General features: G+C 48.1%; 1 protein-coding gene and 1 pseudogene across 10 annotated transcripts in view; both read left to right on the forward strand.

Moving 5' to 3' along the window:
• The window catches only part of ATP2B2 (ATPase plasma membrane Ca2+ transporting 2), a 516,257-nt gene that overhangs the window by 473,763 nt on the left and 28,951 nt on the right, over positions 1–13,543 (forward strand). For all 10 annotated transcript variants that reach the window (XM_066244337.1, XM_066244328.1, XM_066244329.1 and 7 more), the window contains 2 exons: positions 6,145–6,386; positions 7,936–8,170. In XM_066244337.1, coding sequence (XP_066100434.1) covers positions 6,145–6,386; positions 7,936–8,170 — 477 coding nt within the window. The remainder of the gene's footprint in view (positions 1–6,144; positions 6,387–7,935; positions 8,171–13,543) is intronic.
• On the forward strand, positions 5,813–5,893 carry LOC136314778 (small nucleolar RNA U3; annotated as a pseudogene).

Below are 13,543 nucleotides of genomic sequence, written 5' to 3' on the forward strand. Positions count from 1 at the left end.
AGCTCAGGTGACTGTGGAGGCTGCATCCATGGCCCTACATGAGTCCTACTACATAAGTCTGCTCAACAAGCCTGCGAGACACAGAAGTTCTATCTAATACACTGAAACAAACCTGGGGAGGCAGTCAAAATCAATAGACAAAGAAACAGGTCCTAAACATAAGAATGAGAGAAATCTCCAGAAAAAGGACTAAGGGAAATGGAGGCAAGAAAACTACCAGATACAGAGTTCAAAACAACAGTTATAAGAATGCTCAAGGACAGCCCTGGCCAGTTTGCTCAGTGGACAGAGTGTTGGCCTGGCGTGCGGACATCCCAAGTTCGATCCCTGGTCAGAGCACACTTGAGAAGCCACCATCTGCTTCTCTTCTCCTCCCTCCTCTTCTCTCTCTTCCCCTTCATAGCCAGTGGCTCAGTTGGTTCAAGCATCAGCCCCAGGCACTGAAGACAGCTCAATTGGACCATGTGTTGGCCTCAGAGGACACTGAGGATAGCTCGGTTGATTTGAGCATTGGTCCCAGACGGGGGTTGTGAGGTGGATCCTGCTCAGGACTCATGTGGGAGTCTGTCTCTCTATCTCCCCTCCTCTCACTTAAAAAAGAAAGAAAGAAAGAAAGAAAGAAAGAAAGAAAGAAAGAAAGAAAGAAAGAAAGAAAAGATTGTTCAAGGAGCTTAGTAAGAATTTCAACAGCATAAGAAATGTATGAAAACCATAAAAAATAACCAGTCAGAAATGAGGAATACTGTAAAGCCCATAGCCACGGCCACCATCACAGCCGCCTGGCCGGTTCGCATTTGATTCGAACAGTCGGTAATGAAACAACAGAGCCATAAACTGGTGGGCCATTAGCTTTAATACTAGCTTGCACCCGGTGGGCAAGTAAAAACATACACTGGGCTCCAAAACCCACACATTCAGTGCTCACAAAGCTACTGACTTATCCGAGTTTCCTAGAATCAAAGGTTTCTAGCTCACCAGTCTCATTTACCTCTGTTCCCCATCTCCTTCTCTCTGTACAAACTCTGCTCAAACTGCCTTCTCCCTCAGCACTTCACCATCTTGGCTGCTTCTCCTCTCCTCCACGTGGCCTTTTCTCTGCTCTCCCTAATGCTAATCTCAGGAACTGAGAGAGAGCAAGCTCCCGGTCTGCCCCATTTTATAGTGTAGAAATGAAAACCTTTAATCCAATATACAAACAAGGAAGTCTCTGATACAAAGTCCTTAGGGTGGGAAAGGCTTAGTCTTAAAACTAAGCCCTAGGGCCTAGGTTATAATGACCCTGCCTACTTACAGCCTGTCCCACACACCCAATGCAAACTCTAAGCAAGCAAACCTATATATTATATTTATAAACTTATTTGACCAACATTCCACCTCTTTTGCTCGCTTCATAATCTAAAGCACAGGTATTCCTGCACAAGGAAATTAGGCACATTACACAAATTACAACAGCATGACAAATCATACAATTTCAACAATTACAAAGGTACATTTTACCAGTCTCTGAGCACTTTGCCAAAAGCGCAAAATGTCCTCAGCCTTCTTTCTAGCCATAGGTAAAGCTTCCCGGGGAAAGGGAGTGCTTCCAGCAAAGCCGCCCCCCACCCCTATCAGGGTATTTCACATTGTCCAAAATCCATAAGTCCATCCAAGAACGGAGCCAGTGCCCATTCTGGTCGTAGTCCAGGAATCAGTCCACGCACATTGGGCCTCAGCCACCCCCCTCATTCCTGCCATCCTGGCAGGTCTTACACTGTCCCAAAGAGGAGCACATGGCAATGGCAGTCAGCATTTCCATCTCTGCTCCAGAGAGCATGATGGAATCCACCCCTATGTACCAAAATCACAGACCTCACAGGGTCATAGTAAGTACCCCTGGCTGCTGGGCTCTCACCTTCTGGAGACTGCCGATCGCAACTCCAGCCTGATTCTCCTCATCCTCCAAAGAGGAACTGAAAACACCAGCTCCTGCTGCCGGGCTTGAGCCCCAGGCCGCTGCCGCCTTCTGCTCTGTGGGACTTGCAGCCCCAGCTCCAGCCTCAGCCCTGGCCTCCCGCCATTGTTGGCTCTCCACAATGTCCAGGGCAATCCCCAACTCACAAACCTGTGATTCCTTCTCCAGTGGCTGCTCCATCTCCAGGTGAATCTCACAAACCTGGTCAGCCTCCTCTGGTGCTTGCTTCAGCTCCAGGGTCAGCATCTCTTTCTCCCACGTTTGCTCCAGCTCCTTCCACTGCTTGGTTTGCAGGTGCCAGTCAGCCTCTACCACAAAGCTCTCAGTTTCTTCATGCATGGCTGTAAAGGTCAGCCAGCCTACGACCCCCAAAAGGACAGCCATGGGGAACCATAACAGCAGCCAGTCCTCTATTTCACCGCTCAATGGTGGTGGTGGCTCCATACTGGACTGTATCGAATCCTGCCACAGACTACACCAGATGTGAAGACAGTAGCCGCAGCCACCATCACAGCCGCCTGGCTAGTGTAGGTTCGCATTTGATTCGGACAATCAGTAATGAAACAACAGAGCCATAAACTGGTGTTTATGGCTTTAATTCTAGCTTGCACCCGGCGGGCAAGTAAAAACACACACTGGGCTCCAAAACCCACTCATTCAGTGCTCACAAAGCTACTGACTTATCCAAGTTTCCTAGAATCAAAGGTTTCTAACCTCACCAGTCTCATTCACCTCTGTTTCCCATCTCCTTCTCCCTGCACAAACTCTGCACAAACTGGCTTCTCCCTCAGCACTCCACCATCTTGACTGCTTCTCCTGGCCTCCTCCATGTGGCCTTTATCTGCTCTCCTCTCTAATGCTAATCTGAGGAACCAAGAGGGAGAGCAAGCTCCCAGTCTGCCCCATTTTATAGTGTAGAAATGAAAACCTTTAATCCAATATACAAACAAGGAAGTCTCTGATACAAAGTCACTTAGGGTGGGAAAGTCACTTAGGTTATAACGACCCTGCCTGCTTACAGCCTGTGCCCCACACCCAATGCAAACTATAAGCAAGTAAACCTATATATCATATTTACAAACTTATTTGACCAACAAATACCCTAACAAAAATGAATAAATTGCAGGCGATCAATAGTAGAGTAGGTGAAGCAGAGTATCAAATCAACAATTTGGAAAAAAGGGACAGAAAACACCCAATAAGAACAGCAAAAAGGAAAAAGAATCCAAAAAAGTACAGATAGTATAAGGAGCCTCTAGGACAAACTCAAGTGTGCCAACATTCTCATCATGGGTGCTAGAGGGTGAAGAGAAAGAGCAAGAAATTGAAAACCTATTTGAAAAAATAATGACAGAAAACTTCCCTAACCTGATGAAGGAAATAGACATACCAAGTCCAAAACTTCAGAGAGTTCTAAACAAGATGAACCCAAAGAGGCCCACACCAAGACACATCACAATTAAAATGCCAAAGGTTAAAGACAAAGAGAGAATCTTAAAAGCAGCAAGAAATAAGCAGTTGGTTAGCATAAGACTGTCCGCTGATTTCTCAACAGAAACTGCAGGCCAGAAGGGATTAGCATGAAATATTCAAAGCCATGAAAATCAAGGACCTATTACCAAGATTACTCTACCCAGCAGAGCTATTGTTTAGAATCAAAGGACATATAAAGAGCTTCCCAGAAAAGAACAAGGTAAGGGAGTTCATCACCACTAAAACAGTATTACAAGAAATGCTAAAGGGTCTTCTTTAAGAAAAAAAGAAAGAAAATGATAAAAAAAAATATGAATACTAAACAGAGATAAAAAATAAAAGAATAAAATCTTACCATTTGTGACAACATGGATGGACCTAGATGGTATTATGCTAAGTGACATAAGTCAGTCAGAGAAAGACAAACACTATATGATTTCACTTATATGTAGAATCTAAAGAACAATATAGATGAACAAACAAAACAGAAACAGACTCATAGATTCAGAGAACAGACTGATGGTTGGCAGATGGGAGGGATGCTGGGGAACTGGGTAAAAAAAGGTGAAGGGATTAAGAAGTACAGGTTGATGCCTGACCAGTGGTGGCACAGTGGATAGAGTGTGACCTAGGATTCTGAAGACCCTGGTTTGAAACCTTGAGGTTGCTGGCTTGAGCATGGGATCATCAACATGACTCCATGGTCTCCAGCTTGAGCCCAAGGTTGCTGACTTGAGCCCAAGGTCGCTGGCTTGAGCAAGGGGTCACTGTTTCAGCTGGAGCCCTGGGTCAAGGCACATATGAGAAGCAATCGATGAACAACTAAAGTGCTGCAAATACAAGTTGGTGCTTCTCATCTCTCTTCCTTCCTCTCTCTCTCTCTGTCTTTGTCTCTCTCTCTCTCTAAAAAAAAGAAGTACAGATTGGTAGTTACAAAAGAGTCATGAGACCTTGGCCAAGTAGCTCAATTTGTTACAGTGTCATCCTAATACACCAAGGTTGCAGGTTTGATCTCAGATCAGGACACATACAAGAATCAACCGTTGAATGCATAAATAAGTGAAACAATAAACTAATGTTTCTGTCTCTCTCCCTTTCTCTCTCTCTCTCTCTCTCTCTCTCTCTAAAAATCAATGAATTGAAAAAAAATAGTCATGGGGATATAAAGTGCAGCATAGGGAATATAGTCAATAATTTTGTAATAACTATATAGGGTGCTGGTTGGGTACTAGAAATATCAGGGGTGCCACTTTGTAAAATATGATTGACTAACAGCCCTGGCCGGTTGGCTCAGTGGTAGAGCGTCGGCCTGGCATGCAGAAGTCCTGGGTTCGATTCCCAGCCAGGGCACACAGGAGAAGCGCCCATCTGCTTCTCCACCCCTCCCCCTCTCCTTCCTCTCTGTCTCTCTTTTCCCCTCCCACAGCCAAAGCTCCATTGGAGCAAAGATGGCCCGGGCACTGAGGATGGCTCCATGGCCTCTGCTTCAGGCGCTAGACTGGCTCTGGTTGCAACAGAGCGACGCCCCGGATGGGCAGAGCATCGCCCCCTGGTGGGCGTGCTGGGTGCATCCCGGTCCGGCGCATGCGGGAGTCTGTCTGACTGCCTCCCCGTTTCCAGCTTAAAAAAAAAATACCAAAAAAAAAAATAAAAATGATTGTCTAACCATTATGCTGTACACCCAAAATCAATACAAAATCATATTGAATATAAACGGTAATTGAAAAATTGTTAAGAATTTGTAACTTTCTTAGGTGATTCTGGGTGCAGCCAGGATGGAGAATCACGAGTCCACACTGATACCAGCCTGGCTTAGTTACAGCAGACCAAGAGAGTTACTGGATGATCCCGGGGGCAGGGAGGTAGGGAATAGCATCCCTACTGATGGTGAGACGAGGCAGGTAGAGCTCTGCCCTGGTCAGGATTCAGACCTCTTTGAAAGTGCTGTGAGCTGAATTGTGTCCTCCCCAAATTCATATACTGAAGTCCTAACTCCTACTATATTTGGAGATAGGGGCTTTCTTTAAAGAGCTGATAAGGGTGAGTCCTCATCCAATATGACTGGTGTCCTTATAAGAAGAGGGGATTAGGACACAGACATGTATAGAGGGAAGGCATGTGAAGACACGGGGAGAAGACAGCCACCTGCCATCCAAGGAGAGAGGCCTTGGAAGAAAACAACGTTGCTGACACTTTGATCTCAGACTTCTGGCCTCCAGAACTGTGGGAAAATAAATTTCCATTGTTTTTAAAAAAAAAAAAAGAATAAAGACACACAAGGTAATGATGAATGCTAAATTTAAGATAGAGGTTTTTCTGGAACAAGGAGTGGATTATGCAGATGGAGAGAGACACACAGGGGATTCAACTTTACATCTTATTTTCAAGACTCTACTTTCAGGGATCATTTCTATAGTTCATTACATCTTGTTTTCCTTCTTAAGGAAAAATCTGAAGCAAATACGCCATAATATTCAGGTTCCACAACCTGGATGGTGGGTTATATAACTGCTGGTCTTAGTATCCTCTACCAGGTTTTTATGTTTCAAATAGCTCATACTTTTTTGAAAAGTTGATCTTGCACAATTCCTTGCATCTGGAGCCTAGGATTCTGTCTGGGATGCAGAGGGCTGAGGGTGCAGGGGGAGGGCAAAGGGCTTGGTGAGGGGCCCACAGAGGCAACCCTCCTATGAGTCCCCCCACCTCTCTCCTCACAGCCTCCAGAGAAGGAGGGCGCCCTGCCTCGGCAGGTGGGCAACAAGACTGAGTGTGGCCTGCTGGGCTTCGTGCTGGACCTGAAGCAGGACTACGAGGCCGTGCGCTGCCAGATGCCGGAGGAGAAGCTGTACAAAGTGTACACATTCAACTCCGTGCGCAAGTCCATGAGCACAGTCATCAAGCTGCCGGATGAGAGCTTCCGCATGTACAGCAAGGGTGCCTCTGAGATCCTGCTCAAGAAGTAGGTGGCACAGTGAGTGGGCATGGGGCCCGGGGAGCCAGGGACCATGAGGTGGCACAGCTCAGACTGTCCTGTAGGCCCAGCTAGACGAGCCATCTGGCACACACAGGCTCAGAAAGAACCCTGCCCGCCATCTCGCAGCAAGACCACTTCCAGGGCTCCTTGCCCAGTGCTTTTTCCACTATTTACTTTTAAAAATTCCTGTAGAATCCCCCTCCTCCTCCTCCTCCTCCTCTCTTAGTAGGAAGTTCTACATATTATCACTGTTAGATCTATTTCATTTCCCTTAAAATAAAGTTGATTGATGGTCGTGATTATCACTGTTAGCCAGTCTCCTTTGACTCCATGTACCAGAAATAAGCCCAGAGAACTAAGCAACTCACTCCCCTACTCTGGGCCTCAGTTTCCTCACTTGTACCTTAAAGGGATTGGTCTAGCCTAGTGGTCCTGAACCCTGGCTACACCCTTGAATCTCTCCAGGGAGCTTTTAAGAAACCATTAATTCTGCCCTGGCCAGATAGCTCAGTTGGTTAGAGCACCATCCCAATGCACAAAGGTGTGGGTTCGATTCCCAGTCAGGGCATATACAGGAACAGATCAATATTTCTATCACTCTCTCTCTCTCTAAAATCAATCAATCAATCAATAAAAAAAAGAAACCATCAATTCCTGGATTCACCTCAGACAAACTGAATTGGAATCTCTGGGGTTCAGCTCATTCATGGGTATTTATTTATTCAATGTTCCCCCACACCATTCTAATGTGCAAGCAGGGTCAAGAGCCACTAGCCTGGCCCTGGCCGGTTGGCTCAGCGGTAGAGTGTCGGCCTGGCATGCAGGGGACCTGGGTTCGATTCCCGGCCAGGGCACATAGGAGAAGCGCCCATTTGCTTCTCCACCCCCCCTCCTTCCTCTCTGTCTCTCTCTTCCCCTCCCGCAGCCAAGGCTCCATTGGAGCAAAGATGGCCCGGGCGCTGGGGATGGTTCCTTGGCCTCTGCCCCAGGCACTATAGTGGCTCTGGTCGTGGCAGAGCGACGCCCCGGAGGGGCAGAGCATCGCCCCCTGGTGGGCAGAACGTAGCCCCTGGTGGGCGTGCCGGGTGGATCCCGGTCGGGCGCATGTGGGAGTCTGTCTGACTGTCTCTCCCCGTTTCCAGTTTCAGAAAAATACAAAAAAAAAAAAAAAAGAGCCACTAGCCTAAGTTTTATGCTCTTCCAAAGCCATTTTAGCTGTGGAACTATTTTTTAAGATGAAACCTTGTGAATATAAAATAGATCAAAGTATACCTGCTCTTACTGAGTGGACTGGAGCAGATATTAAAAGCCTGCCTGGTTTCTTTTTGACTGGTCCCTATTTCATCCCTGCCTGGGGCCCATGAGACCTGGGCCAGCCCTGAAGCATTATGTGAAATGGACTGGACAGGCACTGAATGATCCACCACGGCCAGCTGGGCATCACTGGGGAAGGGGAGGGTGAAGGAGCTAGTCAGAGCCAAGATTCTCGGGCCCTTGGCTGGACCTTACCCAGCTCCATCCTGCCCTCCCCCAGGTGCTGCAAAATCCTTAATGCGGCAGGTGAGGCCCGGGTCTTCCGGCCCCGTGACCGGGACGAAATGGTGAAGAAGGTGATCGAGCCCATGGCCTGTGATGGGCTCCGCACCATCTGTGTGGCCTACCGTGACTTCCCCAGCAGCCCTGAGCCTGACTGGGATAATGAGAATGACATCCTGAATGACCTCACCTGCATCTGCGTGGTGGGCATCGAGGACCCTGTGCGGCCTGAGGTAGGTACCACCAGCAGGTCAGGGAAGAGGGTCGAGGCCGGGAGTCTAGTCGGCTGGGTGACCTGGCATAAGTCGTCTCACCTCTCTGAACCTCAGTTACCCTGTGATGCCCCCAGCATCTCCTCCTTACCTGCTCTTAAACATTCAGACTCATCAGACCAGCATAGGCCAAACTTGGCATCGCTTTCCCCAGGTTATAAAGCTGAACCCACAGCCTGCCAGCAGACCTGGTGCCATTCACCCAACCACCCTCCCCTCCCCCACCCCCCCAGGGACAGGTGTGAGGGCTGCCCTGCCTTAGAAGCCCTTACCCCACAGGAGCCAGTATCTCCTGTAACAGATTCATAGGCCCAGATCCCTAGGTCCCTGCAAAGGAGATGGCCAGTAACAAAAGTCACCAGACTCAGGAAAACCCCAAGTGTGGTGTCTCCATCAGCATTTAGAGTTCTCCCCATCCAGTTCCAGTTTACCGATCATCTCATACTTGCCAGCTTGCCTGGGTCACAGCTGATAGTCTACATTTATCAGATTTCCAGGGGAACAGAGCTAGCAAGTTAGCAGAAGGTCAGATTCTCAAGTAGAAGAGAAGGAGAATGACAACACTATATTCCTCCCCATAAGGAGCAAAGGAGGTGAGGTACTAAGCTCATCTAATGTGATGCTCAGCTTACAATAGGTCGTGATACTCAGCTTACAATAGGTCTTCAGTCTCCTTTTGCTGAATTTGGCCCAAAAATTCAGCACTGGGGATTTGCAGGGTCAGGAAGGATGGGACGTGGGTGGTTAGTCAGGCTGCTCAGACCAGCGAGAGGTTGTGGGGAAAGGAAAAAGCTACTCCATGTCTCCAAATCACAGATGTGGACAGACACAGCGAGTCAACTTACCCCATAGGGCCCAGAAGGCAGAGCCCAGGACACAAGGCAAAGCATAGGAAAAGCATAGGAGGGGTTGGCCTTCCCCTCCTCCAAGGACTAGCACAGCTCCTGTGTCCAGGCCTCATTCCCTGGCCAGGCCCCAGCTGTGTCCAGATTGGCCATGGCTGTAGGATTTGGTTACAGTGACCCAGGGGCCACCTTCGTCCACCAATGGCAACTTCAGTCTTCACCACGTGCCCTCACTCTATTTTGGGGGGCTCTAGCCATTCGCTGCTCCTTTTGGAACCTCTGTTTTCTTTCGAGTGAAAGGGAATAGACAAGATGCTCACCAAGTTTCTGCCCCAATGTTGGTTCCAAAGACCAAAAGAAACAAGAAGGTCACAAACGCGGACTTTCACAGGGAGAAGGGTCAACGGGCGTCAGACAGACCCGGGATCCAGAGTCCTAGCATTACTAGCTGTGTGACCTTGTACCAGTTACCTAACCTCTCTAAGCCTCCATTTCCTCATCTTTAAATGAGATAGTAATAGTATTCTTCACACACACACACACACACACACACACACACACATACACACACACTGTAAAGCATTAGATCATGTACATACAAGCAACAGGCAGGGTGTCCGGCACAAGACAGGTGGTCCATAAATGTGGGTCCCCTTCCTTTCTGCTCTTCCCCAGTAGATTCATTATTCTGAGTCCAGTGACACATAACAGCCCCTAATACAAAGCCTAACTTATAGAAGTTGCTTGTGTTTGTGAAAGGAATGAATGAGAATAGATGGGACTTGAGCCCCAGTCTTCTACCACTGCACCTTACACACACATACAAGCTTCCTCCTCCCACCCAGAACCTAAAACAGCAAAGGCAGTTAATGCCCTGGTGCTTGGCACAGAGCCCTCATGTGTTTGCCTGCCGACTGCTTCCGTCCCTGAACAGACAAGCCAGTGTTCAGCCCCTGTGGGGTGCCTGCTCATTGCCGGCTACTAATGGGTTCAGGCTTCGCCATGATCTGTTATCTCCTTACATGACACAGAGACTTGTCCCTGCACCGTGCATGAGGCCAGCCTGTGGCTCCCCTGTCCTTCCCACCCCCAGACTGCCCCTTCAGCCTCACACACCCAGAGTTCCTGGCTCATCACCCTGCCTTGAAACACTCCTGAGGTGAGGGGAAAGCAGCATCAGACACACACCCTTTTGGCCAGGACTGCAGTAATAAGAAATGTACTTTATGTCATGACTCAGTAAACTCACTCAGTAAAACAAAAATGAGGCTCTCACAATGGAATATGATGCACTAAAGTATTTCCCATTCTCTTGTATTTCTTTCTTTTCTAAATACTGATCACCACCCACTAAACTGATTTCACAATCCACTAAAGAGGGAGGGGGGCCTGAGGAGACTGACAGGTGTAGTTTTTTATTTTTTTAGGCTAAGTAATTTATGCATGTGGAGACAAATTCAGAAAGTTCCATCACACAGACAGGGCAAGGTAGCTCCCATGCCACCCCCGGTTCCCTGGTTCCTACCTGAGAGGTAGCCACCCCATCAGTTTCTTGGATGACCCTTGGAGAATATCTGTGCCTACAGGGAGTGGATCTGTGTCAAGTTCTCCTGGGCAACCTTGAGGCCAACCGGAGTGGAAACAGCCTAGATTACCTCTAACCTCCTCTAAGCATGTTCAGATTCATTTTGCAGCTGCCACAGGAAAACTAACTCTGTCTTCTCTGAGTTTCCCCATCTGTCAAAGGGGCAAGTCTCAGATTGCCTTCCTCCCTGAAGAAGACAAAGGACAGAATAGATAAAAACAGCCTGACCAGGCGGTGGCGCAGTGGATAGAGCGTCAGTCTGGGATGCGGAGGACCAGGTTCGAGACCCCGAGGTCGCCAGCTTGAGCGCGGGCTCATCTGGCTTAAGCAAAAAGCTCACCAGCTTAGACCCAAGGTCGCTGGCTCGAGCAAGGGGTTACTCGGTCCGCTGAAGGCCCGCGGTCAAGGCACATATGAGAAAGCAATCAATGAACAACTAAGGTGTTGCAACGAAAAACTGATGATTGATGCTTCTCATCTCTCTCCGTTCCTGTCTGTCTGTCCCTATCTATCCCTCTCTCTGACTCTCTCTCTGTCCCTGAAAAAAACAAAACAAAACAAATAGATAAAAACAGGTTTGCCCAAAACCCCCACCATAGATACTACGGTGGATACATACTCTAAGGCTAATTGAAGCCAGTGCAGAGAAAGCTATCAGGAGAGTGACAGTCTGGGGTTTGCTGTGTTATCTGGGGGCGTTGGAGCCCTTGGAGTCACAGACAACGGCTGTCACCAGAAACAGCAGATTTTGAAAGCCTTTATTTAATGAAAACAGGAAGCACCCCTTTCCTGGCTGCTTTTCCTCCGTGAGAAATATTTAGGATAATTTTAGCAAAAGAAGGAATCTTTTTAAAAATTTTACAGCTATTTTATCTATGTAGAAAGCATATTTCAACCTGATCAATGCCTCTGGGGCTTGAGTTTTAATTATTTCTGGATCCTCAGTGCCCAGAACTATTAAATGTTCCATAACTGTTTGTCAAATAAATAAATGAGTGAACAACAGAAGGGAGAACTGAGAACAATTGAAGTAGGTGTCCCATTGGATTTGAGGAAGCAAGGATGGCTTTTAATGAGTAGAGAGCATTTCTCATGAAAGATGGGACATTCCAACAGACGGGACAGCACAGGCAAAGCCGAGGAGGTGGGAAGGAATGCTTAGTGTTGGGGACTAGTGAATATACCAGTTGGATTTATGAGAAAAATGCCAGAAACAGATCTTGGAGCTAACTTGTGAAGGGTTTGCATGTCCCTGTCCAAATATATTCACCCAGCTATGTATAAAATCACATGTCCCACATCAGACTTCAGGGACTTAAGCACAGAGATGGCTCACGATGCCCCACATTACAGAGCACCCACCCTCCCGAGGCCACAGCCTACAGAAGCATCGGTGAAGGAGGAAGTGTAGATGCACAGCACACAAGAGCATGAGGCAGGACAGGACTGACGCACAACAAAGGTATCAAAGGTATCTGGTTAGGAGAGCCACTGCCCAGAAAGGAAGTGGAGTATCTCAAGGTGGCCAGGAGGTTCCTCAGGTGGTTGCTCAGGAGGGTTCCAGGTCTGTCTCGAATCCCCCACATTCAAGACAGGTCACAGGCCCCTAAGATACCTGACCCGAGTTATGGTGGGGTGCCTGTCTATCCCATTACCCTAACACCAGCTCCTCCTCATGCCCAGATGCCCAATGCACCCACCCCCACATCTGCATCCACACACCCATTCTGCATCCCTCCTCTCCCCCAGCAGGGGAGAACAAGCAAGGAAGATTAGGGGAAGATCCCAATTTTACAGATGAGGGAAGCAAGGCTGGGGTGGGACCCCAGGGCAAAGCCCTAAGCCCTCTATCCCAAGGCAGGGAAGCTTCCACTGCACAGAGAAAAATGTAAGGCCATTTAGTTTCCTCTTTTTTCTCCCTATCTGACTTATTTGGGGGAGAACCAGAGGATTGGGGTCCAGGCAGGCAGAGTCTAACTCCCTGAGATAGTCTTGGAAGCAGAAGTCTTTCTAAAACACGGCATCAGTCACCTCCTTCCCAGTTCAGAATATGCCACAGTGCCCAGGCCTGAAGGAGCAAGTCCCTGGTTCCAGCACCTTTGGACCTCAGGCCCGTCTTCAGCTTCACAGCCCCTCCTTCATCACCCACAACAGTTTGTGTGCAGCACCTTTCCTTCCCTCTCTGCCTGAGCAGCTCCTGGGACAGCCTTCTGCAGCCATGACCACAATACAATACAGTAATCATCTTTGTAGCCCCTGCCAAGGCAGTGTGCCAGGCACCAGAGCCTCGGTTAGTGCTGGCTAAACAGAAGCAGTTCAAATACCTTCTCCTCCAGGAAGCTTTCACAGATTTCTCCTCCCCACCCACTTCCTCCTAAATAACAGCATCCTCCTCTGTGGTCCCAGAGCCCTTTATACAGAGCTTTACTAAACACAAAGATCTGCCAGACCAGGCGGTGGCACAGTGGATAGAGCATCGGACTGGGATGCGGAAGACCCAGGTTCGAGACCCTGAGGTCGCCAGCCTGAGCGTGGGCTCATCTAGTTTGAGCAAAAGCTCACCAGCTTGGACCCAGGGTCGCTGGCTCGAGCAAGGGGTTGCTCGGTCTTCTGAAGGTCCGCGGTCAAGGCACATATGAGAAAGCAACCAATGAACAACTAAGGTGTCGCAACAAAAAACTGATGATGGATGCTTCTCAACTCTCTCCATTCCTGTCTGTCTGTCCCTCTCTCTGGCTCTCTCTCTGGCTCTGTAAAAAAAAAAAAAAAAAAAATCAATAATTTTTTTTTTAATTTTGTTTGTTTATTTATTTATTTATTTTGCAGAGTCAGAGAGAGGGGCAGACAGACAGGAATGGAGAGATGAGAAGCATCAATTATTAGGGGTTTTTTTTTGTTACGACA

Source organism: Saccopteryx bilineata, chromosome 10 (assembly GCF_036850765.1).
Source record: "Saccopteryx bilineata isolate mSacBil1 chromosome 10, mSacBil1_pri_phased_curated, whole genome shotgun sequence".
Lineage (NCBI taxonomy): Eukaryota > Metazoa > Chordata > Mammalia > Chiroptera > Emballonuridae > Saccopteryx > Saccopteryx bilineata.